This window comes from Panthera leo, chromosome A2 (assembly GCF_018350215.1).
Source record: "Panthera leo isolate Ple1 chromosome A2, P.leo_Ple1_pat1.1, whole genome shotgun sequence".
Classification (NCBI taxonomy): Eukaryota; Metazoa; Chordata; class Mammalia; order Carnivora; family Felidae; genus Panthera; species Panthera leo.
In genome coordinates this window covers 74,113,077-74,140,010 of record NC_056680.1, presented here as the reverse complement: position 1 = coordinate 74,140,010, position 26,934 = coordinate 74,113,077, and the positions used below count along the sequence as shown (strand labels likewise).

The window sequence follows — 26,934 nt, the reverse complement described above, 5'->3', positions numbered from 1 at the left end:
GTTCGATTCGAAATAGCCTGGGGGAAAAGCAGATTTCAGGAAAATCTCTAGGTGGAGGAAAAGTGGAAAGAACACCTTCAGAAGAGCAAGGACATTCTGGTACTCTTTCGAGAATGGCCTTGAGTGACCTGGCTCTACTAACCAGCCATGTGACCTCAACAGGTCACTGACCTCTCTGTGACGGAGTCTATCTGCAAAAATCTCATGAGGTTGTTGGGAGGACTGAATGAGTTGCCAGGTATAAAACACTTGGATCCATAATGGCGTTTACTAAGCACTAGAGAAAGGTTAATAATAGTTATTAATATCATTACCATCGTCTGCTTCGCCTCAGAAGTAAAATGCTTGATTAGTGGCCTTCCTAAATCCTAAAAATTCTGGTCTTCTACATTAAGGGGGTACAGTCATGGGACAAGAGTATGTTCTTAGAAGCTCAAGCAACAAGTGCTAGACTAATTCTCACACATTCTGCATCTGCTAAGCCTTGTTGAGGTCTGTGTCTGCAATGACATGCTGCGTGTTCTGGTGACATCCAAGGTTAAAAATCAAGAGGAGTACAGGTGTCCTGAGCCAATTTTCCAAACCGATTCCTTTCCCTAAGCTGTCTGAAAAAGTGAATGAACCTCAAAGGAAGTGAGTCATTCACTTTCTACTCAGAGGCAAGATTAAGTCTATCAATACATTATGCCGAAGTCAGAAATCCACGTCTGATGTGTACTTAGTGTTCAGTGTAAACACACACCCCGTTACCCACCCAAGGCGGACAGTCCTGATGGCACCTGTCACATAAAGTACATTCCCACGTCGAGTGAACTGGTTTGTGAGAAACAGGGCCTCGGTTTGCCCCTGAAGCTGTGACTGCAACTAGGTTAGCTGGAGTTGGACATTCACTAAACGAGTCTAAGCACGACACACGCATGCAGAGAAACGGATCCTCAGGTCAACCCTTCGTGTCTCCCCAAGGCCAGAAGGGGGCAGAGAGTGGCTGGCACTCCACGGTGGTCTGATGGCGGCCCTGCCTGTCCCCTGGCACTGGGGTTGGCGTGTGAGCAGGACACTCGGTGCAGGTCGCCAGAGGTGCAATGGGATGGGAAGGCTCAGTCACATCTGCCAAGGCCAATTTTCAGAGACCTTATGTTGCCTGACAGGGGAGAGGAGCCACTTTGAGGGGAGTCATTTTGATGGGCGCTCTCACCATTTCACCACTGTACTAATTACCATGCAGGTACCTCCCACCGGCAGTCCTGTCTCAAGCCTCAAGCAGACCAGAAATCATTGCTTTATACACAAATCCCAAAGTGGCCAGCATGGTGGCGCCTTGCTTGCTAAAGCGGACAATCTTGAGATTTCCAGTCGTGAACGTTATCACAATAGCATCTGCACAACCCCTGACTGAAACAAAACAACAAAGTACCTCACACTCCCATCCTGGAGTCTTCAAAAAGCTTCCTGTGTGAAACTGACTTCTGATTAAAGACTCCATCCCCTGAGCCTCCTCTTGGGGTACAAAGAGGTGGGCAAAGATACAAGAGCCCCCACTGAATTTTTTTTTTTTTTAATTTAAATCCAAGTTAGTTAACATATAGTGTAATAATGGTTTCAGGAGTAAAATTTAGCGATTCATCACTTACATTTAATACCCTGCGCTCATCCCAACAAGTGTCCTCCTTAACGCCCCTTGTCCATTTAGCCCATTGCCCCACCCAACACCCCACCAGCAACTCTCAGTCTGTTCTCTGTATTTAAGAGTCTCTTATGGTTGCCTCCCTGTTTTTATTTTTTCTTCTCTTCCCCTATGTTCATCTGTTGTGTTTCTTAAATTCCACATATGAGTGAAATCATATTTGTCTCTTTGACTTATTTTGCTTAGCATAATACATTCTAGTTCCATCCATGTTGTTGCAAATGTCAAGATTTCATTCTTTTTGACCACCAAGTAGAATTCCATTGTGTATCTACACCACATCTTCTTTATCCATTCATCAGTTGATGGACATTTAGGCACTTGCCGTAATTTGGCTTTTGTTGATGGCGCTGCTACAAACATCGGGGTATATGTGTCCCTTCGAAACAGCACACCTGTATCCCTTGGATAAATACCTAGTAGTACAATTGCTGGGTCACAGGGTAGTTCTATTTTTAATTTTTTGAGGAACCTCCATACTGTCTTCCAGAGCGGCTCCACCAGTTTGCATTCCCACCAGCAGTGCAACAGTGTTTCCCTTTCTCCACATCCTCCCCAACATCTGTTGTTTCCTGAGTTAACTTTAGCCATTCTGACAGGTGTGAGGTGGTACCTCACTGCGGCTTTGATTTGTATTTCCCTGAGGACGAGGAGTGATGTTGAGCATCTCTTCACATGTCTGTTAGTCATCTGGATGTCTTCTTTGGAAAAGTGTCTGTTCATGTCTTCTGCCCATTTCTCCACTGGACTGTTTGGTTTTGGGGTGTTGAGTTTGATAAATTCTTTATCGGTTTTGGATGCTAATCCCGTATCTGGTATGTCATTTGCAAATATCTTCTCCCATTCTGTCAGTTGCCTTTTAGTTTTGCTGATTGTTTCCTTCACCATGAAGAAACTTTTTATCTTGATGAGGTCCCAACAGTTAATTTTTGTTTTTGTTTCCCTTGCCTCCGGAGACATGTCTAGTAAGGAGTTGCTGCAGCTGAGGTCAAAGAGGTTGCTGCCTGTTTTCTCCTGTAGGATTTTGATGGCTTCCTATCTTACTTACATTTAGGTCTTTTATCCATTTTGAGTTTTGTTTTTGTGTATGGTGTAAGAAAGTGGTCCAGGTTCATTTTTCTGCATGTCACTGTCCAGTTTTTCCAACATCATTTGCTGAAGATACTGTCTTTTTCTTCCATAGGATATTCTTTCCTGTTTTGTTGAAGATTAGTTGGCCACATATCTGTGGGTCCATTTCTGGGTTCTCTATTCTGTTCCATTGATCTGAGCGTATGTTTTTGTGCCAGTGCCATACTGTCTTGATGATCACAGCTTTGTAATACAGCTTGAAGTCCGGAATTGTGATGCCTCCTGCTTTGGTTTTCTTTTTCAACATTACTTTGGCCATTCAGGGTCTTTTCTGATTCCATACATATTTTAGGATTGTGTGCTCTAGCTCTATGAAGAATGCTGGTGTTATTTTGACAGGGATTGCACTGAATGTGTAGACTGCTTTGGGTAATATAGACATTTTAACAATATTTCTTCTTCCAATCTATTAACATGGAATGTTTTTCCATTTCTTTGTGTCTTCTTCAATTTCTTTCCTAAGCTTTCTAAAGTTTTCAGTGTACAGATCTTTTTTACCTCTTTGGTTAGGTTTATTCCTAAGTATTTTGTGGTTTTTGGTCCAATTGTAAGTGGGATCAAGCCCCATCAAATTTGATGCCCACAGTCCTACTGGACCCACCTATTTTCTCTGAAGCCTTTTCTCGTATCATTTTTAAAAGACACAGAAGACATGCACTCCTGCTTTATTTAGGGAATCCAAGTAGCCTCTCAAGGAAGTCTAGAATAGGCCTTAACAGTACTACCACTGAGGCCAAATGAGAGAAGAGGGATGAGCTAGCATGAGGGTGAAGGACAGAAAAATGGGGCTCTGTTCTTGGATCCTTCTGAGGTGTTGTAATTTATGCTGCAGTTGTATTCAGTGGTAACTCCAGAAGCAAGGTGCTTACTCCTTGCTTCTGGACACAGTTTGGTGATACAAACATGAATATGATAACTTTTCTTAAAATCACAATTATGAGTCAAAGTTAAAGTACCCAATCTGTAATTAGTCCCTTGGCGGGGGGGGAGGGGGGGGTCAGAGCAAAACTAATTGCGGATTATGGTATGTGGTCAAACCTCTAATCCAAGTAGTGTCGTGAGCGAATTCACGCCAATATCCCCCACCAATACGGACAGGTGGCTCGACCACTGTGTGGTTAAAAGGGCAAATGAAGACAGTCATGCTCACCACGTGTTGCAACTCTGGTCTGTCTTCTAATTCTTCCACCACCTTTTTAATCTAGAGAGAAAAGGAATTTTTAAACATGAAGTTACAGGGGGACACAAACATAGCTGCAAGATTATCTGATAAACATCTCTCTTCCTTATGGCTAGGGTGCTCTCAGGCACTCATCTGGCAACACATATGAAAACAAAAGACACTCACTGAAATTTTATCTTCATTGTCCAAAAGCATGTCAACGGCTTTCTGAAATAAAACAAAAAAAAGTAGCCACAGTCATTGACACGTGCTGTGTTAAGAGGACACTGAACACAGTGTACCTTGCATGCTGTCAGTTCACGGTGGAGGGTTTCTTTTCCACACATACGGGTTCCTTTGCATTATAACAGCCCTTAAGGGAGATACTTGTAAATGAACGTATTTTAATGTGTCTCAATCTGAGGACTGCACGTTTAGCACACCACTAAAACACCGTCCTGCTACAACTCACCAAACACCAAACATCTCGTCTACACATATTCTAGCCTCCGTCACTCCTGTCACTCTTGCTAGCTACGGAGAGCGTACTGTTCCCAGGACCACAAAAGTGAGCTTCGCTTCCTGCCGCCTGAACCTTCACTGAGACCCTCTATGGGTTTCACAGGTGTAAGGGGCTGGTCTTATGTGGAGAAGAGGCTGAGAGCCAGGAAAACAATTAGATACCTGGAGTCTCATACGGATACAAATACTTTCAGGATTTACTTTATTGACCTTTAACATTCACAAAACACACATGAGACTGTGTCTGTAACAACAGGGAGTGAGAAGACAGCCCATCAGACAGAGCGTCATTCGTGATACCTGAGCCCGGGTCCTGCTCTTGAGTCTGCTGCTGCCTACCTACCCACTCCACTGGTTTCCCCTCTAAAATGTGACGATGGTAGAGATTATCCTTAAGGCATCTTCTAATTAGAAAACTCTGATTCCTCAACTTTGGTTCATACTCTTAACAGGTACACATACTCCTGAACAGCTACACATGTCAAACTCGGCTCTGGAGACACATGGCGGGGATGGGGGGTAGGAATAAGGGGAGAACAGATAAGGGGAAATGTAATTAATTTTTATATAAGCACTTCAACCTCTTAATCATCTTGTGCCAGAGAAGCAGCCCCTCTGCCCCTGAACTTCTTCAGAACTGCACTCATTCTTTTTACATCGGCAGTCCCGAAGGACTTGAACCATTCAGTACAAAAAAAGGGTGAAAAGCATCTTTCAGGGAAAAAAAAAAGTGGATTTAGCTTCTATTTAAGTTTATGACGACTATCTGTAGCATTAGCATAGTATGTACATAATATACATGTATACGTACATACATAATATAGTGCAGAACATCCTTTAATGCAATAAAATAAAAAAGTCAGTTTAATTCTTTTGGAGCCTTACGGGTTCTACTCTTCAGCTAAAGTTTCAATTTTCTGAATGAGGAACTGTGTTCTATGAACTTTACATCCATCATGGTTACTTGTGATTAGCTTTCTATGTTACACACACGTGCGCGCGCGCACACACACACACACACACACACACACACAGGCCACTGTGAGCTGTGGAGTCTGGGTGCCCTCAATGGTCAAGGAATCCACTGTTCAAATTTGTCATGCAATAAAATAACACATCCTCCACGTCTGACCCAGTGGAAACGCCACATGCCGAATCTGTGAATGCCAACGAATAAAATCACAATAAATGGATCAAAACAGAAGTTCACCTAAAATTTTAATTCTGGAACATACAATTAAGAGAGGTGAATGAGCCAGAGCGTATGGCTAGTTTCTCTGTTTCTATGAATTATGTGAATTGTTTGATGAAACAATTACTTCACACACACACAACTTTCCAAGTTCCACATGAGATTATGACTGCTTTTGCAGAATAACCACATCAAGTAAAGGATTCCTGAATCCCAAGTACTAAAACAGCTTAACATCTAGGGGCACCTGGGTGGCTTAGTCGGTTAAGCATCTGACTCTTAATCTCGGCTCAAGTCATGACCCCAAGGTTTGTGAGATCAAGCCTGCTTGGGATTCTCTCTCTTCCTCTCTCTCTCTGCCCCTCCCCTGCGCACATACATGCTCTTTCTCTCCTTCGAAATACATAAGCTTCAAAAAAATATATATATACAGCTGAACATCTAGTGAGGATCAGTGTTCTGAACATGATTATACAGCCAAGCTACTTGATTTATTACCTTCTCCAGCATTTGAACAGGTGTCCAATTATTAAAACTTTAGAAGAGTAAAAATAATTGATCGGTATTAAAATAAGAAATGCATTACCTCAGAATCAAAATCCATCAATAAAACAATTTTATCCTTGATAGAACTGAAAAGATTATGCTTGTGGATCAATTGGAAAACATCCTTATGTCTTAATGTTAAGTATATTTCCAGAGCATTGCCATAATTTTTGTCATAGGTGTACCTGGTAATACAAAATTTTTTACATTAATGTTCATCAACACTTCAATTAAACACACACATACACATATACAAATCATGTTTTGCAATACAAAAAACTGAAAAATTTGTTTAAATAGAAAAGTCCACTTTATTTGGAAGACTATTCTTTGGGATTTAACTATATGTGACCAGTAAGAACTTCTTTTTCAGAACCTTGCTTCCCATTTCGCCAAAGCTCAGGGAATTTACAACGGTCAAGTACTAAACATATTCTTTTATAGAAATTTTCAAAAATTTTTCGTAAAAGTCCATATACCAGGCAAAGAAAGTATGATCCAAAACAAAGGGAATTCTTATTCCAGTAATAAAAAAATTCAGTTCCAATTTTTTAAAGCAGTGTTCAGCTGGCAAATGGATTCTATCCCAAAAGCTTTTCTGTAAGGGGAGCTTATAGAACTGACACGTGTTTTTTTTATTGAAACACTGTTTTTCACATTAATTCTGAAGCCAGCTCCTTAAAACCAACTGAACCTAAATTGTCCATTATTCGTTAAAAATTATTATGGGGTTCCTGGGTGGCTCAGTCAGTTAAGCATCCAGCCTTGGCTCAGGTTATGATCTCGTGGCCGGTTAGTTCGAGCCCCGCATCAGGCTCTGTGCTGACGGCTCAAAGCCTGGAGCCTGCTTCGGATTCTGTGTCTCCCAATCTCTATGCCCCTCCCCTGCTCACACTTTGTCTCTCTCTCAAAAATAAATAAACATAAAAAAAATTTTTTTTTAACAATTATTATTTTAAAAATATTTAACATTTATTCATTTTTGAGAGACAAAGACAGAGCATGCATGGGGGAGGGGCAAAGAGACAGGGAGACACAGAGTCTGAAGCAGGCTCCAGGCTCTGAGCTGTCAGCACAGAGCACGACGCGGGGCTCAGACTCACAGACTGCAAGATCATGACCTGGGCTGAAGTTGGACACTTTGACTGAGCCACCCAGGCGCCCCTGAACTCTAAGCCATTTTGGTGCACTTTCTCCGTCTTGGCAAAAGACACAAGAAGATGGGGGAGGGGTGGCCTGAGGTGGTAGGGATGCTCAGGAGAGGCTGACACAGGAACAGGGTTCCTGAGGTGACCCACGGTATGCTTCTCTTTTCACTAGACCAGACCTGCCCCAAGGCAGGACTGTGTCTTACCTATCCTCGTGTCCCAGGCATACAGAAGCCCAGCTCACCTGAAGTGCCCAACAAATATGAAAAATATTAACCAAGCTTCCATTTTCTAGGCTCTGACTCAGTGCCAGGCACTGTGCTTAATTAGTTCTTAATTATGACTTCTCCTTCAAGCTTTTAAATCATCCCATTAGGAATGTATCCATCTTACAGAGAAGGAGGCTGACGTTTGAGAGATTAACTGACACGCAGATCCAAGAGTGACAGAATCCAGAGCCTGCCTGGGAAACCGATTTTCTTCTGGAATCTAAGACCTGGCATTCTTCCCTTCCTGAACCACTGCCTCTGCGTGGAGCTGCTGACGAGGGTCCCCTCTCCTCAGGGAAACAGACTGCATTACATTTGTACAGTTTCACATGTTTTCCTCACCTGCTAGCTGTGCACCGGAGGTTTATGAAAGGACTTTACTAAGACCGAATGTAGGAAAATGGTACAAAAGGCTCCCTCTTCTGCGTCCTCCCCATCCAGAGTGCGCTAGATCTAAAATATGAAAAACTCCTCATGTGGACTGAATTGGAAAAAGCAGCACTAAATTGTACTCACAGTTCTGCCAGGGTTTTGAGTAGGGTCCTATTCTGACTATCTTTCTTCAGGTGATCCCGAACTGCTTGAACAATTACTGAATTATTGTACAGATCTCCAGGCCATTCTCGGATCAGAGTGGCAAAACCCTAATCAAGGGGGAGAAAACAGAAGAACACTCTATATACACAGAGTAACAATCCAAAAGGTTTAAACGATGCCTAAAAGTATTCATGTAAACAGACGGAATAATTTTATGATCAAAACTCTGGTCCAGGGGCACCTGCATGGCTCAGTCGGTTGAGTGTCCAACTCTTGATTTTGGTTCAGGTCACGATCCCAGGGTCGTGGGACTGAGCCCTGCATCAGGCTCTGCACCGAGTCTGGAACTTGCTTAAGATTCCCTTTCTCCCTCTCCCTCTCTCTGCCCCTCTCCCCTACTCACATGCTCTCTCTCTACAATAAAACAGACAAACAAACAAGCAAAACTTTGGTTCATGAACATATCACCAATTCTCAGGCTCTGGGTTTGGGGGCAGTGAGGGAGGCAGAGAATTACTGCCCACTAATCTCCACTTACCGTTTCTGGAAGAGGTAGTGCCATCCAGTTCCGCGCAAGTAAGGCAGCCCCCCAGGTGTCCAATAACGCGATGCCGCACACACGGAGCTTAGGTTTGCTTTGCTCTAACCTCACTCTGGACAAACTGTAACGCTAGATGACATTCTCAACATCTTGAAGATGCTGCCCCAGTTGGCTACTTTCCTCCCTGCCTTCTGTGCCCGCTGTGTCTGGCCTCGTGTGCACTGGTCACACAGGTGTCCTGTGCAGCTGGCAGTGCCACACACGGTGGCTTGTTCCCACAGCAGAGTCACCGGCGCCCCACCATCAGCAAGACACCATCTTTGTCCTCTTTCCATCTTGCCCCTAAACCTAGTTCTGTGTAGGGGATTTGGGACTTTGGCTCAAGTCCTAGCCCCTAGCTGGATCTCACATTTTGTGGTTCTCGTAGAAAACCCCAGATCTTCTGATTGGATCCTGTTTCCCTCCTACGTTTGGTTATTGGCCAGTAGGATCCTGGGCATTCTCTGCCCTCCCATTCCTGACTTCAGTGCTCAGGTTTTGTAACTCAAAAGTATGGCAGAGCAGTTTGCTTACTGATCCTTGACAGCTTGTAGAGAAAAACCTTAGATGTATTCAAGACAGCAAAGGGAAGTAAAAATCTTCATGTTATTGAAAAAGATATAATTAATATTAAGTATCTCAACTAATCCTTTAATAAACTACTATGAATTTAGTTAAGTGACATTCATTCATTTTAATGTTTGTTTATTTTTGAGAGAGAGAAAGAGAGAGCACGAGCGAGGGAGGGGCAAAGAGAGAGGGAGAGAGAAAATCCCAGGCAGGCTTCGCATGGTCAGCACAGAGCCCGATGTGGGGCTCGATCTCACGAACTCTGAGATCATAACCTGAACCGCAATCAAGAGTTGGACGATTAGCCTACCGGGCCTCCCAGGAGCTCCACTTAAGTGAGATGTAGAAATGAAAATAGTGTGGTGGAATTTGCTTCTGTAAAGTACCAAGATTTGCTACAAAGAAAATCCCGAAGAATCAAGATCACAGTCTCCATTAAAGTCCTACCTAACTAACCCGGGAAGGATGGCAAGAGACCAAAACAATAGGCAACACGTTTTCCATTCAAACTGCAACCTTGGCACATAAAAGCGCGATTGCTGTTTGACTTGAGAGGTTTGGGGAGAGGTGTACTTAAGTAAAGATGTTACATCAGATAAAATCATTAAATCAGAATATTAAAATGTTCTTCGAGCCAAAATGATACTTTGGATCAAGTTTCTGTTTTAAGACCGCATCATTTGTAAAATAAAAAAAAAAAATCTGAAAAGATTCCCACCCAAACACTGGTGGCTCTCAGTAGCCCTGAGACCAGGAATAATACTGTTTGGGAAGGGCTTGGCTCCATTTTCTCTTCTCCCCTTTCATGTGACAGTCTTGCAGCACTGACAGCTTCTCACACAAAATAAGACAAAATGACCGGTCACACTGTGTGACAAAAACATGATGACTCCTAAATAAACTGAAATAAACACTTATCACATTTCACATTAGGCTTTTCTCTGCTTACCTGGCTCCGTGCACCCTCAAACAGATGTGCTAAGAAATACTGATGCAATCAACCCTGTGGCCTTTACGATTAATCAGAGGACACGGTTATCAGGGGGCTGTTCTGATCGAGTGGGGAGAGTGAGAGAGCACCTCAGTGCCCATCAGAGTTAAGTACGAGGTTATACAGTGTTCATTAAATGAAATGCCAGAGCAGTTGTCCTACTTTTAATAAGCTTATACATTTGTCATCAGTATTATGAAACAAAGTTTAACTCACTATGGAGCTCTAGTGGCACAATTGGCTAGCCCATGGTACTCATAAAATAATTCTGCTATGGGGCGCCTGGGTGGCTTAGTCCGTTAAGCATCCAACTGCAGCTCATGTCATGATCTCATTGTGTCTGGGTTCGAGCCCCGCGTCGGGCTCTGTGCTGACAGCACAGAGCTTGGAGCCTGCTTCGGCTTCCATGTGTCTGTCTGTCTCTCTCTCTCTCTCTCTCTGCCCCTCCCCCGCTCATGCTGTCTCTCTCTCAAAAATGAATAAATGTTTAAAAAAATTTTTTAAAAATAATAAAATAATTCTGCTAGGTTGTACCCCATAGAAACAAGCCATGAAGCATCACTACCTCCAAGTAAATACAGCCACTTCATATCTTCATTTAGGAAGAAAATTGAGAAGTCAATATTCCAGAGAGGTAGACAGCTGTTTTTTGTTTTCAATCTGATCTTTACTGCTGTTTAGTGACACAAAATTTTCATCCACATAACACATGATCAAAAGTGTTGTTACAGAACACTGTTCCCTGGTCAATTCTGTGACAATTTAATTCAAAATTAAACATGAAATTAAGATTGAGGGAAGGTAGACAATTTATAAGAGCTTATGACAGTGACAATAAATTATGTAGACCCTTCTTAACAGGGCTGACCAGGCAGACACCCTGATTATTCAGGAAAAAATACCCACGAAATCTAAGCTTAAGTCATGCTTGTTTCTTTTTGTCTCAGTCAATAGGCTTCCAGACATGAATCAATAGGATAGGTTTAAGGATACAGAATTTAAGACCATTTCTTGAAAAAGAGTTGAATCATGTGAAAGAATTGTAACACAATCATAAAAATAATAAAATTGTGGTTTCCATGGTTAAATTACATTATTTTAAAAAAAGGGTAGGTATACTAAGCTTCAGTATTTCTCAATAAAATTCATATTTTTCTCCATCATTTTTATAGGACACTCATAATTCTCTTTTGGGAAGATGTACAAAGATGGAATATTTATGACAGCCACTCTCTCTACTCAGAACATACTGGAAAGAAACAGAAGTCCATTACAAGTCCTTATTCACTGAAGAAATCTTTTCCAATAACTATGGCCAATAATGGTCTATAATGGTCTCTCATTAGATCTCGTATAGAACATATCACTCTGCCCTGTGTCACTTACAGTCCAGTTGCTTAAAGCTTACCGAGGTGGTCTCCACCCTCAGCCTGTAAATCTACTGAAGATAGGACTGTGTTTTTTAAATTTCTCTTGGATCCAACCGAGTACTCAGCGCAGTTCTAGGCCATGGAAGGTTCTATATAAAGCTCTGTTGAACTGAACGGAATGGGAAATGAATAGGAACCATGCCTCTAGCCTATATCAGCTGGCACCCAACATAAATGACAGAAACTATTACCATAAACTCTTCTAGGAGAGCTACATCTACAGATCTAGAAAGGAGTAGATCCATGCTGTAAAAGCAAGGGAACAATACAGATCGCATGTGCCTCAGGCTGCTTGAATCTTTCATATCCAGGAACACCTGGGGGAAAGTAACTGACCACATACCTGTGTTATCCGCATACGGGATCACTGTTTTTTTAATTTTTGTTTTTAACGTTTTATTTATTTTTGAGACAGAGAGAGACAGAGCATGAACGGGGGAGGGGCAGAGAGAGAGGGAGACACAGAATCTGAAACAGGCTCCAGGCTCTGAGCGGTCAGCCCAGAGCCCGACGCGGGGCTCGAACTCATGGACCGCAAGATCGTGACCTGAGCTGAAGTCGGCCGCTTAACCGACTGAGCCACCCAGGCGCCCCCGGGATCACTATTTTAAGGGGCCCTGTAGACCTTAAGATCTAAAATTCACGTCAGAGTTAAAACGTAGTAGTGTTTGCCATGGGACCTTCCTTAAATTCAATCTGTTATTGGTAAAAAAGGATCCTAACAAGGCACTCAGAAGCCAGGCACTCCAGTCTGCTCACCTCCTCCATGTATGAACCTTTTTGGAAGCCACCTCAAGTTCTGGTGCACATAAAGTCCTCCTTATCTTTTAAAACATAACACCAAGATACAAGATGGCAGGGACAGCTGGTAGCATACTACGAGGCACCAAAAAATGAACACCTATCACTGGGTTACGCTCTTGGAACTTTACGACGAGCTGCAGACGGTGCCTTTCCCCGCCATCAATAAGCAAACAGATCTTTTCCAATATCCTTCCCCATTCCTGCACACCGCGCCTGCCCCCCCCCCTTCCCGGTTTCTCTTCATTCTGCCTTTGGCAAACTTAGTTCTGAGACTCCAGCATCAATGGGTGGCTGCTCTTCTGTGTACAAAATCACCAAACAGTACTTAGTCCTTTTTCTTTAGCCCTTTCAAAGAGCCAAAGGAATTAGCTGTAGGAAATTATAAAGGAACAGAAGAACTGGTCACAATGTATGCAGACTAGAGATTTTCACGGTCTATGCAGACACGCAGACACGAGTGGGCATCAGGGTCTCACCTCGGCTTTATCTATCACACACGACCCGCAAATCCGCTCCCTTTCAACCCCCTGCTCCCCTGTATTACTTTTCTAGATTTCTTACCACTTTCCCATTGAGAGAAAGTAACTATGACCGTGTCAGAATGGCCGTACCTCATAATCACTTTCCAAAAATTCATGTAAGATCATTTCATAGATGAGTGGTTTCAGAACTGGGTCTCCCCTTGGCAAGTAAGGACTAATAGCCTAAGGAAGGAAAAGGAAAAAAATCTTTTCAGAAGGGACAAAACGAAACCATACTCCAATTACGTAGAAAATGTAAACGTACAGAGATCTTTTGCCACCTATCATAGGGTTATGTTGATAAAACCATCATAAATCGAGAATATTTTAAGTCAGAAATGCTTTTAAAGTACCCCCCTACCGAACATCACAGCTTAGCCGAGCGTACCTTAGATGTGCTTACATCACTTACATTAGCCGACAGTTGGGCAAAATCCTCTAAAAATAAAAGCACACGGCCTGCTTTTATTAGAAAGCATTGAATATCTCTTAGTTTACCGAGCATTGTACTGAAAATGAAGAACAGAATGGCTGTGTGGGTAGAGAATGGTTGTGAGCGTATGGGCTGCTGACCCAGGTGATGGTGCAGTGGACCTCATCGGGAGTTCCCCTCGGCTGCCCTGCCTGGCAGTGCGACAGAGGCTTGTCCCATGTATCACAAGCCCAAGACAAAATCCGAATCCAAAGTACAGTTTCTACTGTGTGTCACTTTTGCACCAATGTAAAGTTGAAAAACCAGAAGTTAAACTACTGTAAGTAGGAGACCATCTGTGTATTTTTACTTTTAAAAATGTAAGGCAACAGATGGGGTGCCTGGGTGGCTCAGTTGGTTAAGCATCTAACTTCAGCTCAGGTCAGGATCTCATGGTTCCTGAGTTTGAGCCTCGCATCAGGCTCTGTGCTGATGGCTCAGAGACTGGAGCCTGCTTTGGATTCTGTTTCCCTATCTCTCTGCCCTGTTCTCATTCTGTGTGTGTGTGTGTGTGTGTCTCTCTCTCTCTCAAAGGTAAACAATCATAAAAAAAAGTTTTTTTTAAATGTATGGCAACAGAGTACTTTGGAAAATTATTATGAAAAAAAATTCAAATAAATTCTATCTTACAACACATTACAATATATATTCAAAAGTATCTATGACATGTACATATGTATGAATGATGAATAAAAAACTGCCTCAGGTTAAACTTTCTCTCGCTCTTCTTCCTGATACTTCTAAATAATAGGAGGAAGAATGTCGCAGAAATAAAAGCTTTACCTTAAGTAATCAAGGAGTTACAGGTCACCTATCCCTATTTTTTTCCTTAAAATGGAATCTATCACTCTTTAAAAACTTATAATCATCATTTGAAATTAAGGGAAAATAACACACTTTGCGTTCTTTAGCCATTTGAGTGCTGTGTTGAGTGCTGAATTTCCAAACACTGTTAAATGACCCTGCAGTGCACTATGTACTCATCACCATATTCTGTCCTGGGGACACAGACCTAGAGTCACCATCCCAAGGGGCTCAAAGCCTCAGAGGGATGGCATGCACACATCTAAACAGCCAACTGCAAGCCTGTGTGCTAAGTGTTCTAAGAAAGGGGTTCACAAGGTGCTGGGTGAGCAGGGGTGGAGCCTATATACTGAAGCAGATGCAATGGACACCAGGAGTCCATCAGGAAAAGAAAGATGGGGAAGGGCAGAGGGAATAGCGTGGAGCCATGGATGTGCACTGTGTTCAGGGAGACCAGAGGGGCTCAGAGACGTGGGACACGGGTCATAGAAGTGAGCTAAATCTGGAGAGAAAGGGGAAGTGAGGCAATGAAAGCAATTTGGATTTTATACTTCAAGCAGAAGGGCAGGGAGAAGAACGGATTTAATTTTTAAACCGCTAGCCCTGGGTAGGGCTGTTCGTCCGTCTGTCAGAAGGCCCCTGCAACGGCACAGACAAGAGTCAAGGCAGCAGCAGTGGAGGGGAAGAGAGGTGCTGACAAGGTAAGACAGAGCCACAGATTAAACAGAATCGGGAGGCAGCTCAGATGTTCTCATCAGGGCAGCGGCTGTGAGCCGTAAAGCATGGAGGGATGGGTGTATCGTGAAGTCACAGATACAGACTGAGAGAGGGAGGACCAAATTTGGGAAAGCAACGCATTCATGTTCATCTGAGTGATTGTTATCAACAGTTCATGAAAGTAAAAATGGCCATCACGCGTTTCCAGGACAGACACTGAATTTAAAAGAGAGGTTTGGGTTATGGAGCCATCAACGTACACATGGCCACAGGACTGGATAAGATCCTCCAGGAGCAGCCCAGTGAACAAGACAAGAAGTGTCCCTGGGGGAAGAAGAACAACATGTGGGCAAAAGTGCAGATGTCACAGGGCAGGCAGCCTGAGCAACTGGGAATTTTTTTTTTTAAGTTTTTAAAAAATTTTTTGAGAGAGAGAGCACTAGTGGAGGAGAGGGACAGAGGAGGAGGAGAAGGAGGAGAGAAAGAAGGGGGGGGAGGGTGGGAGGGAGAGAGGGAGAGAGACTCTCAAGCAGATTCCACACTCAGTGTTCAGTGTGGAGCCTGACACAGGGCATGATCCCACAACCCTGGGATCATGACCTGAGATGAATTCAAGAGTTGGCTGAGCCACCCAGGTACCCTATAACTAGAAATTTTTAAGAACATATTCATAACTCTAAGAGAAGGTTCACAAATATTAGGGAAAAAAATAAATGTTTTAAACATAACAATATTATTTAATCTGGATGTTGTGCAATAAATTGAAAGGTAAATCGTTTCCTTCAAAGGAAACAATCAACAAACTAAAAGGTAATCTTCAGAATGGGAGAAGATATTTGCAAATGACCTATCAGATAAAGGGTTAGCATCTAAAATATACAAAGAACTTATAAAACTGAACATCCAAAAAACCAATAATCTAGTTAAAAAATGGGCAGAAGACATGAACAGACATTTTTCCAAAGAAGACATACAAATGGCTAACAGACAAATGAGAAGATGCTCGACATCACTAATCATCAAGGGAATACAAATCAAAACTACGATGAGGTTATCAACTCACACCTGTCAAATGGCTAAAATTAACAACTCCAGCAACAACAGATGTTGGCGAGGATGCAGAGAAAAGGGAAGCCTCTTACACTATTGGTGGGAATACAAACTGGTGCAGCCACTCCGGAAGAGAGTACGGAGGCTCCTCAAAAAGTTAAAAATAGAAGTACCCTACCTGCGATCCAACAACTGTACTAGTAGGTATTTATCCAAAGGATACAAAATTACTGATTTGAAGGGATACACGGACAGCAATGATAGCAGCAATATCAACCACAGCCAAATTATGGAAAGAGCCCAAATGTCCATCGGCTGATAAATGGATAAAGAAGGTGGAATATTACTCAACCATAAAAAAGAATGAAATCTTGCCATCTGCAATGACATGGATGGAGCTAGAATGTATTATGCTAAACAAAATAAGTCCGAGAAAGACCAATACCATATGATGTCATTCATATGTGGAATTTAAGAAATAAAACAGATGTGAACGTAGGGGAAGGGGTAAAAAAAAAAAAGAGAAGCGAACTATAAGACACTCTTAACTACAGAGAATAGACTGAGGGTTGCTGGAGGGAGTGGGTGTGGGATGGATTAAATGGGTGACGGGCATTCAGGAGGGCACTTATCACATCAACAAGCGTGAGGGGCACTGGGTGTTGTATGTAAGTGCTAATCACTAAATTTTACACCCGAAACTAATATTACACTGTATATTAACTAACTGGAAATTAATAAGAACTTGGAAAAGAAAAAAAGAAGGTAAAGACATGAAATACTGAATTACGTGTTATAGTTACATGGTCAAACTTTTCATCTGTCTTCCAACAAATAAAATATTATTTGAAAAGTACATTAATTCTTCAGTGCATTTGAAAAACGACTCATGTTTTTATAATCTGCAGGATGAGACTATACCTGCTTTCCGTATTCATTAGAAAGGACATTAAACACTTCATCTAAACACAGAGAGAATTGGAGTGATGTAAGAAGGTATAACACATAGGTATATGTTTTATACACATGAAATATAAACCAGATTTATGTTCTGATGTTTCTTCCTAGCTGAGGTAACACTCACTTCCCAGGAAGAAACTGATTACTATGGTCTTCATTTTATTTCCATCTCAATATTAATATCCTACATACAAAAATTAAGAGTTAAAAATAAGGCTAGCTTACCTTAAGCTGTCCAATTTCTTTAAATTTATAAACTTCATATTCCCAGAGTGCTGCATTTTTCCCAAGAATTTTCTGGCATTTGCTGGCAGTCAAAACATCCCAGGGAGAAAGGAAAAAGAGAAAAAGAAAAAAAGAAAAAAAAAAAAAAAAGAATAAGTAATACATTTCCTGTATTGGTTTAGATAAATCTCTCATCCCAGAGTTGTGACAAATTTCTATCTCAAGTGCCAATGAACATAAAGGTATTACTAGACAACCACTTGCCTGCATATACAAGGTTGACGGAAATCATGAAAATGGATATGAAATACTTAGAAATAAAGAGGAGTCCCTTTCAGAAGACTACGATTAGGAGTTGTAGGAGTTTTCCCAATGATTATCCCGTTCTGGGTTTCCTACTAAGCCAGATGAGCACTGCTGGTTTGGGAACCAGCAGGTTTGGGGCCTTGAAGAAATGTCACCATACCCAAAAGTACCAATTTAAACCACTTCTTGAATGGCTTGAAATAACAGACTACAAAATCAGACTTCAGAAAATTGGAAGGCTATCATTGTATATCATCTGGAGAAATATTTATATACGAATAAAAACTTAATTTATGCTGCAAAAAAACCACGTTTTCCTAAATCTCAGAAAATAATAGGTAGGCCTCAAGGCTAGGTGTCCAAGCTGCTGTGCAGTCCCGCAGGCGAGCACCCTGAAGCTCCAGGGGAGCCACACCCACACACACCCACACAATCACTATACAACATTTGTGTTCTTGCAAACCTGAAGCCTGAAATCTGGTCAGTTCTGTTTAATTGCCACCCTCTTGTTGGGAGACCCCTCTCCTTGAATTATAGGCAGTGGTACTGAATGCCTTCTCAAGGATGTCTGTAGAGTGAACAGCCCCGGAAACGAGAGACACAGATAGTGTTTCCCTCTAGAGCCGAGGGCAGGTTGGTGATGATAAAAATACCGTGTTCCTCTGAAGCTAAGGGCAGGCAGGATTACTGCTCATTATGAAAGAATCAGATGCCCTAAGCTCAGGGTCCCTCTCCTGTAACACGACTGATGGCCTGCGCAGTGCCACCCAGCGGCCTTCCATAGGAACTGGGGCTGTGGGATGTGGCACAAATGTGGACACTCCGGCTACGGCTACTGCTGAGGCAGGCCTGCGTCTCCGACCCACGAGTCACGTCTTCTGCCAGCAGCCGTGAAACCGATGTGCTAACTTGTTAGCTTATAAAAAGGGTAAACTCTCACACGCTTCATGCTTTTCACATCCTTCTCATTAAATCCCTTGTTTGGTGAAAATGAGACAGTAGGTGGGTAAGTAACAAAGCCAGGCTGCAGTTAAGGCCGCTAATACTCAAAAATTACCCCTGCAAGAAAGATCTAAAAAAAATGCCAACCTCAGAGAACGGCTTATTTTACTGTAAACGTTTCTTTCTTCTACTTATACTAACAAATAATTGTAAAGATATCATTATTACCGTGCTGCTATGTCATACTCTCCTTTCTCCACCAGGTGGTTTATATATGCCAAGCCAATGTCCTAGGGAAAATGAAATGAAGGAATTCCATAATTAACTGGAAAAACTGGGAAGGTGAGCCTCAGTTCCTGAGCAGGCCATGACCTTAGGGTCCTGCTGGCACACTACTGCTTAGAATCTGTTTTATACACCTTAGTGTGCCGTACGTAATTATGCTCATTTCCTTCCATGTTTAAATGCATCTGTGTTTCTATTTTCACCAGGTGCCCCTAGGTGATTTTTATTGTGGGGGAAAAGTATACGAGATGTAAATAAACATGGAAATCAATTTTTTTTTATAAATTTTTTTTTTAACGTTTATTTATTTTTGAGACAGAGAGAGACAGAGCATGAACGGGGGAGGGTCAGAGAGAGGGAGACAGAATCTGAAACAGGCTCCAGGCTCTGAGCTGTCAGCACAGAGTCCGACGCGGGGCTCGAACTCATGGACCATGAGATCATGACCTGAGCCAAAGTCGGCCTCTCGACCGACTGAGCCACCCAGGCGCCCCAACATGGAAATCAATTTTAATAAAAGGGATGCCTGGGTGGCTCAGTCGGTCAAGCGTCCAACCTCAGCTCAGGTCATGCTCTCACAGTTTGTGAGTTCAAGCCCCGTGTCAGGCTCTGTGCAGACAGCTGGGGGCCTGGAGCCTGCTGCAGATTCTGTGTCCCACCCTCTCTCTGCCCCTCCCCCACCTGTACTCTCTCTCTCAAAAATAAACATAAAAAAAAAAAAAGACCACTAGGTTTCCAGTTTTCATCTGTGAACAATGGTCCTGCATTGGCTGATCTCTAAAGACCCTTCACACTCTTTCCATCTGCACATTCACTGTCACAATTAGCAAAGAAATGGGCTTTCAGTCACCGTATTTTTCCATAGTCCAAAATGCACTGAAAATTGTATCCGAGGTCCTAGATTCGTCTCCATGACACATATGACTCTTATTATGGAGACACTGAGGCAATCTGGCATTATGAAACTACTCTGGATACATTTTGGGATAATGCAAAGAAAACTTACCCCGCACACAATGGGAAAGTTTTGTATTTAAAGTGTATGTCACAAATCCAGTTTCCAAATTACCCAAAACAGCCTCCTAGCAGGTAGTCAAGCCTCTTGGTTACAAGCAGACACTGATTCAATAAAATGAAATATTTTGACCTTGCAGATTGGAAGGTCTGAAATAAAGTCTCTAAAAGGTAGGAAAAAACCTGTTCTTTTCAAATTACTTTCAGTCTCATTATAACTTATCAAAAGGTAAAGTTATGTTTCAAATAATAAAATTACACACTTACTAGAATCTTATGTCTTTTAATGTTCTTCTGGCTGATTTCAGCTGCCATCAAAGCTTCCTACATTTACAAAAGCACGATAAAGGGAGCAGAAAAGAAGGGAGGGAAAATGGAAGAGAGTGGGAAAGAAGATATTGAAGTTATAAACACTATATTTATTATGTTTTAAAGTTCTAGACTACATAAATAAAGCCCCATTTTCCCATGGCTTTTGCTTCAAGCATGGGCATTTTTAATGTTATGGTTGAATGAACCTCACTGCATTCAAACTCCAACAGAAGCAGTCAACCAAAATGAAGACTTCTCTTATTTCCATTTGAATGCATTTCCACATTAGGATATTGGAATCACATTTCAGACACAAATCAAAATACAGCAACATCTCCGGGGTTCAAACAAACAAAAAAATTCATCTGTCATTCTAAATCTGCATGACGTACGGTGACAAAGGGGCACTTTTCCTTTGTGGGATACAAAAAAACTTGATGCACACAGTTAAGTGTATCTGCAATTAAGATTTCGAAAAACCCTACTTTTATCTTGGAAAGTTCAAAATTATGACTTTAACACAAATGTCTAAAACATAAAGTTATTTAAGGAACTGCTGGATCTGAAGCAATATGGTAATCACTGAGGTATGAACTCTGTAGCAATGCCGGGACTCAAGCTAGTTTATAAATGAAAACCAGTTTCCCCCCAAATCCTTTCAGGCGGTTACAAACTTAAAGCAGTAAATGAGTAGATTATTTCGCGTCTGTTTGTTTTCAGCTTATTAGTATGTAAGCCCATCCAGAGAGTTTCTCTAAGCCAACCGTAATAATACCTTTACAGCTTTTAAAGTTAAAAGGTTTTCTTTTTGTTAAAAAAAAAAAAAAAAAGTCATCATGGGACATTTTTCTACTCAAATTAGTCTGAATCCAGACTCGGTGAGGTGGACATCATCATCATCTCTGAACAAGTAGTTCAAACAATTCCAAGTGAGTATTGATTTGATAGCTTAATCTTATGTACGAAATTAGCACAAATGAATGGTGTCACTAACATACAGAAGAGACAATTCTGAAACACTAGCTCGATTTTATTTTCCTTGAAAAACCATAGGAGAAACACTTGAATAGGCTGCATCTAATGTGCCTCGCTCCCTCCACCACACCTCTTCCTCCACTGAACAACGAAACCAGTTAACCTCCTTGTAATCCTTTCTCCCCTCATTTCTGAAAAGAGTATTGGAAAGTTATCAGCCTCCTACCTATTTTAACTTAGGGCGTTCTAATTCACCGACATGAAAGATTTATTACACAAACCTTTTATCCTCTGTTACAGATGCCACCATACTTTCAGGAAAGTAAAATCAAAACTACCTCATATTTCTTCTTTTCAAGGAGCCAGTCAATGTGGTCATCTTGGTCCCGTTCCTTGGCTACGACAATGTCTCTTGGACTCACGATATAAAAGAGTGACTCCCCTTCAGAGTACTCTGTAGGTGAGGCAAGAAAGGAACAGCGTGGGTGGCTTGGCATTAGATGCTTCAGCAGCAGTTTCAAGGGACTCAGGTTATACAATTCCAGAGGAAACAGAAAACTTGGCTACCTTTGGGCAAGTCTGTTTGGCTCTGTCTGAAGGCAAACAATTATTTAAAAGAAAAAAAAAGGGAGGGAAGGAAGGAATATCAAAAAACTTTGAAAAAATAAGGTAGTTTATAATTCTATGTTTAACACATTAACATTGTGACCTCGGCTGAAAGATGGTGATCAAAATGCTCTGTGTCACCTGTGTGTTAGAATTCATCTTCTGTATATAAACTTAATTTATGGCCATTTACAGCACTGTTCTATTTTTACAGAACAATTACACCCCACAGTTGGCAATAAATGTTTCCTCCTCATCAAGGTCAAGGCCACCTAAAGCATAAATGACAGATGCCCCAGGCCCCGGGGTCATCATCTATCATTTCAGCACATTGTGCACAACGCCAGTCGCGAGGGTTTCCTGCAGAATTCAATTACACAACCTGTTTGGAAGGGTTGCTAAGTGTGCAGTCGAGTTTGCTCTGAGCAAAATGCCTTGACTGGACACTTCCGGTTGTGAATCACATTTGCTTTTTGCCAAGTCCAGAATATACTCTTAATTTCTCAACTGATTAGGGGCTCCATATAAGAAAGCTCAAACGGGGGGCACCTGGGTGGCTCAGTCAGTAAAGCGTCCAACTTCGGCTCAGGTCATGATCTCATGGTTCATGGGCTGGAGCCCCATGTTGGGCTCTGTGCTGACAGCTTGGAGCCTGGAGCCTGCTTCCAATTCTGTCTCCCTCTCTCTCTGCCCCTCCCTCACTTGTGCCCTCTCTCTCTCAAAAATAAACATTAAAAAAATAAAAATAAAATGAAAAAAAAAAAAGCAAGCAAGCTCAAACCGTATAGAGTATTTCTTTCTTTCCTTTGGCCAAAATGAGAACCAAAAATATTCTGGAAACAAACACAAACAAAAACAAAAACAAAAACAAAAACATCCATTGCTTTTGAAGCAGGAACTTTCGAAAAGAAAGCTTAGGCTATTCTACTTTCATCACTGTATTTTTGGATGATGTGATGACACTCTAGCACAGATGGCCTGGCAATGACCAAATAACAGCCATTCATCCTTGACTTCTGAGTAGTGACCAGCGTATTCGTTCACCCGCTCAACAAATTCTCGGCGAACCCCAAGTCCCTGCCGGGCACTCTCCCAGGCGACAGGCATTTTGGTTACTAACAGGAAGACGACTGTCTGCCATCCCAGAGCACGCTTTCCAGACGTACACAGTTGGGAGTCATCTGGCAACCATGGAACCATGCTGCCTGATGTCCCCGTGGGTGTCACACTCCACAGGGCAAGAGATACAACATAAGAACCAAGCCCATGGAGCCCCCTCACCTTGGTCTCCCCCTCCCTTCTGTGGGAGCTCAAGCAAGCTCTGAGCCTTATGCCCTCATCCTCAACACAACAGGCCTGCCCAGATATTCTCTAAGACCCTTCCAGCACCTCAATTTAAATTCCTGGTTGTGCTAACAGCGTGAAAGGGGAAAAAACCCACAAGCGCAAGAAACAACATGAGCCAGAGCCTTGAGCTCTCACCTAGATGATAATCTCTGCACTCATTCTCCTGAAAGCCTCTCACGGTGAGAGCGTCCGAAGAGATCTCCTCACAGGTTTCAGGAAGTGGCTGGATGATATCCAGTCGAGGCCTGGCACGGTATTCTCTCTCCTGGGTGGGGACGGGGGAGGGAAGGGAGGGAAAAGGCATGTTTTCATTATGTTTCTAGAAACTGTACAAATGCATTCCAGTCAGTCCTAGTTAAATGCCTTGGTTTCATAATTTGGACAGATGTAGGCCCTTCTAACCACCTGCGTGACAGCCTTGACACACCATGTTATCTTCTGACCTTTCTGTGAGACCAAGGGGACAGGTGCTACTGAGTCCTTTGGCGGTCCCCACTGCGGCCCGTCCAGCTCCAAGGGCATGGCCACCGCACACTTCCACAACCGGCTTCGGCTCTTCCTCACGAATGTGGGGAAGCATAAAAATAACGCGACAAACTGCCAAGCCACTGCCACCACTGGTACACTCACTGGTGACGCTGAGAAGCCAGGGACCAAGAGCCACGCCTAAGGCAGAATGCGCTCAGACGAAGAGGGCAATGGTGGCCATGTGCGCCGCCCAATGTGACAGACAAGAGTCACTCGTGGCTACCGCGACCGAGAAACAGCTTTTATTTCATTTTAATTAATTAAAATGTAGATAGCCACATACGGTGAGTGACCATAGTTTTGAACAGTGCACCTCTAGGTCAGGAGAGAAGGGGGAGAGAGGGTTTTCTAGGGCCTGTGGCAGCGCCACTAACCTAGAAGGCGATGAGACACACATTGTTCTCACAGAGCTCATAAGTTACCCCTTAAATTACCTAAGTGAGTATTACTGCTCCAGATATCACAGATGAAGGAACGGGGGATGTCGTTGTAGGAAAGAAAAGTCATGTAATGGGGAGACTGCAATGTGTGGCAAAACTGGGACTTATGGTAAACCTTGGACTTGAAGTCAAGTTTGTTTTACTTTGAAAGTTTGTGCTTTTTGAGCATTTGGCACACAGGCATAAAAATACGCTTGCCGGTTTTCCAAAGCCTCAAGACCCGCAGCCGTAGGACACTGGCGCAGAGAACCCAGAGGCGGGACCGTGTGGGAGATGTCCCCCAACTCCCCACGTCCCCCAAGAACCGCAGTGAGCCTGCAAGAGTTCTTTGATCCGTTTTGTCAGGTTAACTGAGAGGCAATGACATTAGCTTTGCATCTCATATGTTTAAAAACATGCCAAAAATAAAACAACAATTATGAAAGATTGACTTGTAGAGGGCAAAAACAAGGGAGTATACAGCAGAATTTTTCACATCTGTGGAAAAATGAGAACCGTCTCAATTTTGAAACAATGGGAAAAAGTGGAAAGGTTGTAATATTTAAAAAATGAACTGCTGTAACAAGGGCAAAAACAAAATCCAAATTAGAACAGCAAGAATAGAAAAAATATTGGAAGCAAATAATAGTAAAAGAAAACCACCTTGCTTGGCCACATAAATAGCTCCTTTAAATGCATAAGAAAACCATCAGTGATTCATCTTGTTCCTTTACAACCTTTTGCTCACTGGTCGTGCGGCCCCTGCTTATCTGTGACCTTCCCAGGAGCAAGATTTTGGTCTTGCTGGCCTTTGATCCCCAGTGCTTAGCATGATTCTTGCTACACGTATGCTTTGTTAATGAATGGAACAAACATAAGGGAGACAGCTGAATAAATCCAGATGGAATTGTCCACTGCCACTATAAATGATAATGACAGGAGACGACACAGCCATATGGAGAGAGAATGGAATAAGGTTCACAAAAATAGGGCAACACAGAAAAGCGTGCGACCATGACAACAACGGTGCGGAATAACGCACGTACGTGATGGGTGTAACGGGGAGACTATTCTGGGGGAGGATATGCGTGACATAAAGACGAATTTTGTCTAATGTCGCAGTTACACTGTCTTTTTCATATGAGAAAAGAACAAAGGGGGGAGTGGTTTGGCCCCCACGCTTGCTTTATGCCTTTGTCTTAATTTTGTCAGTTTATTCTGTGTTTAAGGATCTCAGGTGTACTTCAGTGCTATATAAAAAGCTACGTGTACTGGCACACACAACTGTAAATCATCTCCAAGACCCTCACAAGTCTTCCTCTGAAGAAATTCCATTTTCTAATGTGGTCTATGGGGTTGGCCTTTCTTTGGTTTCTACTCCTTTGTAATCCTCTTCCTTTATTAGCAAAGGTTTCCTTGCTTCCTTTCTTTTTTGCTCACTTGTGCATCGGGCTTTCCCTTTTTCATTTTACTGCTTCCTTCCTCCGTCTTTCAATCACATTCTCAACCCACCCCACCTTCCTCATCAGAAAGCACTGTATTTTTACTCCCTTGGGAGCCACTGCTTTCCTTTGTTTTCAAAAAATAAATAAATAAATAAATAAATAAATAAATAAAATAAAATAATAAAGTGATGTCCTGCAACAGGGCTAGAAGCCAGACCTATTGATTTTAGTAGCTCTGAGTATTCACTTAAGTCTAAAGCATCCCATCGCCTAGCAACGTGGGTGCCCAGAGCTTCAGGTTACTATAGCAATGACTTCCCACCGCAAGTGCTCGCTCAGAGAAATGCTCTCAAGCTACCACTTCAAAACCAGGCCTCCCAGGGTTTTTCTCCCCATTTTATTCCTAGCCAGTTGAAAAGGGGGGAGAAAAGGAGAGGATACGGACAAGGAGAGCCTTCTTATTGTAGAGGACCAGACAATCAATTTGCAATTTCTTTTATACGTGGCATCTAAGAGAAAATCCTTTACAGTAAGCTCTCCTTGTTTATGCCTTGAAGCCACCCCTGCTCCCTTCCCGGCAGCACCCCTGGACGCTAACAGTGAAGACAAGCTGGGAAGGGGGCTCATCCAAGCTTCAAAGGAAGACCGAGTGTCTCCGCTGGACATGGCCTCCACTGGATCACACATACAGGCTTCCCTCCAAAGTCACGTCCAACGATGTTTGGATTCTCTGCTGCTTTCTATCAGCCCTACGTCTCCTTCCCTCACATTTGCATTGATAACTGAGACTTCGCCACAATCCATTTCAGAGCAAAATCAAGCTGCTCGGGATCGGAAGGCCACTGGGAAGGAAGCAAATCTGTCTGGACCACGGGAAATAACGAACTGCCCTTTCCGTAATTCCCTCTGACCACTGGGACCCCTGTTGTTGTGGCAGATCAACTTCATTGCTGTCATTTCTGCTAATGCACAGTGTCAGCTCCGTTTCTTCGCCCTTCAGCAAAAGGAATCCTTCATTCCTTTCGCCTAAAATACCAAGAGATGGAAAAAAGAGGGAAAAAAAATGACTCCCCTTTGCTCAGCAAGAGGAACAAAGGCAGGCAATGAGTGGAGCTTCTGAAAGGTAAATACATAATCTCTGCCGACCTTATTTTCTAGGTCGGGAACTTCTGCTCAGACTACAGCACAGCCCTTTCCTGGGCAACCTGATCTGGGCATAATGCTAAAAACCGAATCCGCACTTCCTTTCGTATTTGGGGTAAAAAAAAAAAAAAAAAAAAAGGATAGAATAAAATTACCGTTTTTTCTGAAACCTCTTTGACGTAGGAAAGCACAACAAGCTGGTCACAGAGAGGTGCGAGCCCACTGATGTAGAATTCGGTTTCAAACTGAGACACTGCAAACAAAATGGGGAGAAGACTCCGTGTTAACAGGAGCAAA

At 42.6% G+C, this 26,934-nt stretch overlaps 1 protein-coding gene across 1 annotated transcript in view; it reads right to left on the bottom strand.

Moving 5' to 3' along the window:
- Positions 1-26,934, bottom strand: part of VPS41 (VPS41 subunit of HOPS complex) — a 186,729-nt gene that overhangs the window by 30,349 nt on the left and 129,446 nt on the right. Inside the window, exons 11-21 of the mRNA XM_042914682.1 lie at positions 26,793-26,890; positions 23,238-23,367; positions 21,488-21,603; positions 20,130-20,186; positions 18,792-18,853; positions 17,316-17,397; positions 13,178-13,270; positions 8,171-8,298; positions 6,278-6,422; positions 4,164-4,205; positions 3,966-4,016 (exon numbers count right to left, since the gene is read on the bottom strand). Coding sequence (XP_042770616.1) covers positions 3,966-4,016; positions 4,164-4,205; positions 6,278-6,422; positions 8,171-8,298; positions 13,178-13,270; positions 17,316-17,397; positions 18,792-18,853; positions 20,130-20,186; positions 21,488-21,603; positions 23,238-23,367; positions 26,793-26,890 — 1,004 coding nt within the window. The remainder of the gene's footprint in view (positions 1-3,965; positions 4,017-4,163; positions 4,206-6,277; positions 6,423-8,170; positions 8,299-13,177; positions 13,271-17,315; positions 17,398-18,791; positions 18,854-20,129; positions 20,187-21,487; positions 21,604-23,237; positions 23,368-26,792; positions 26,891-26,934) is intronic.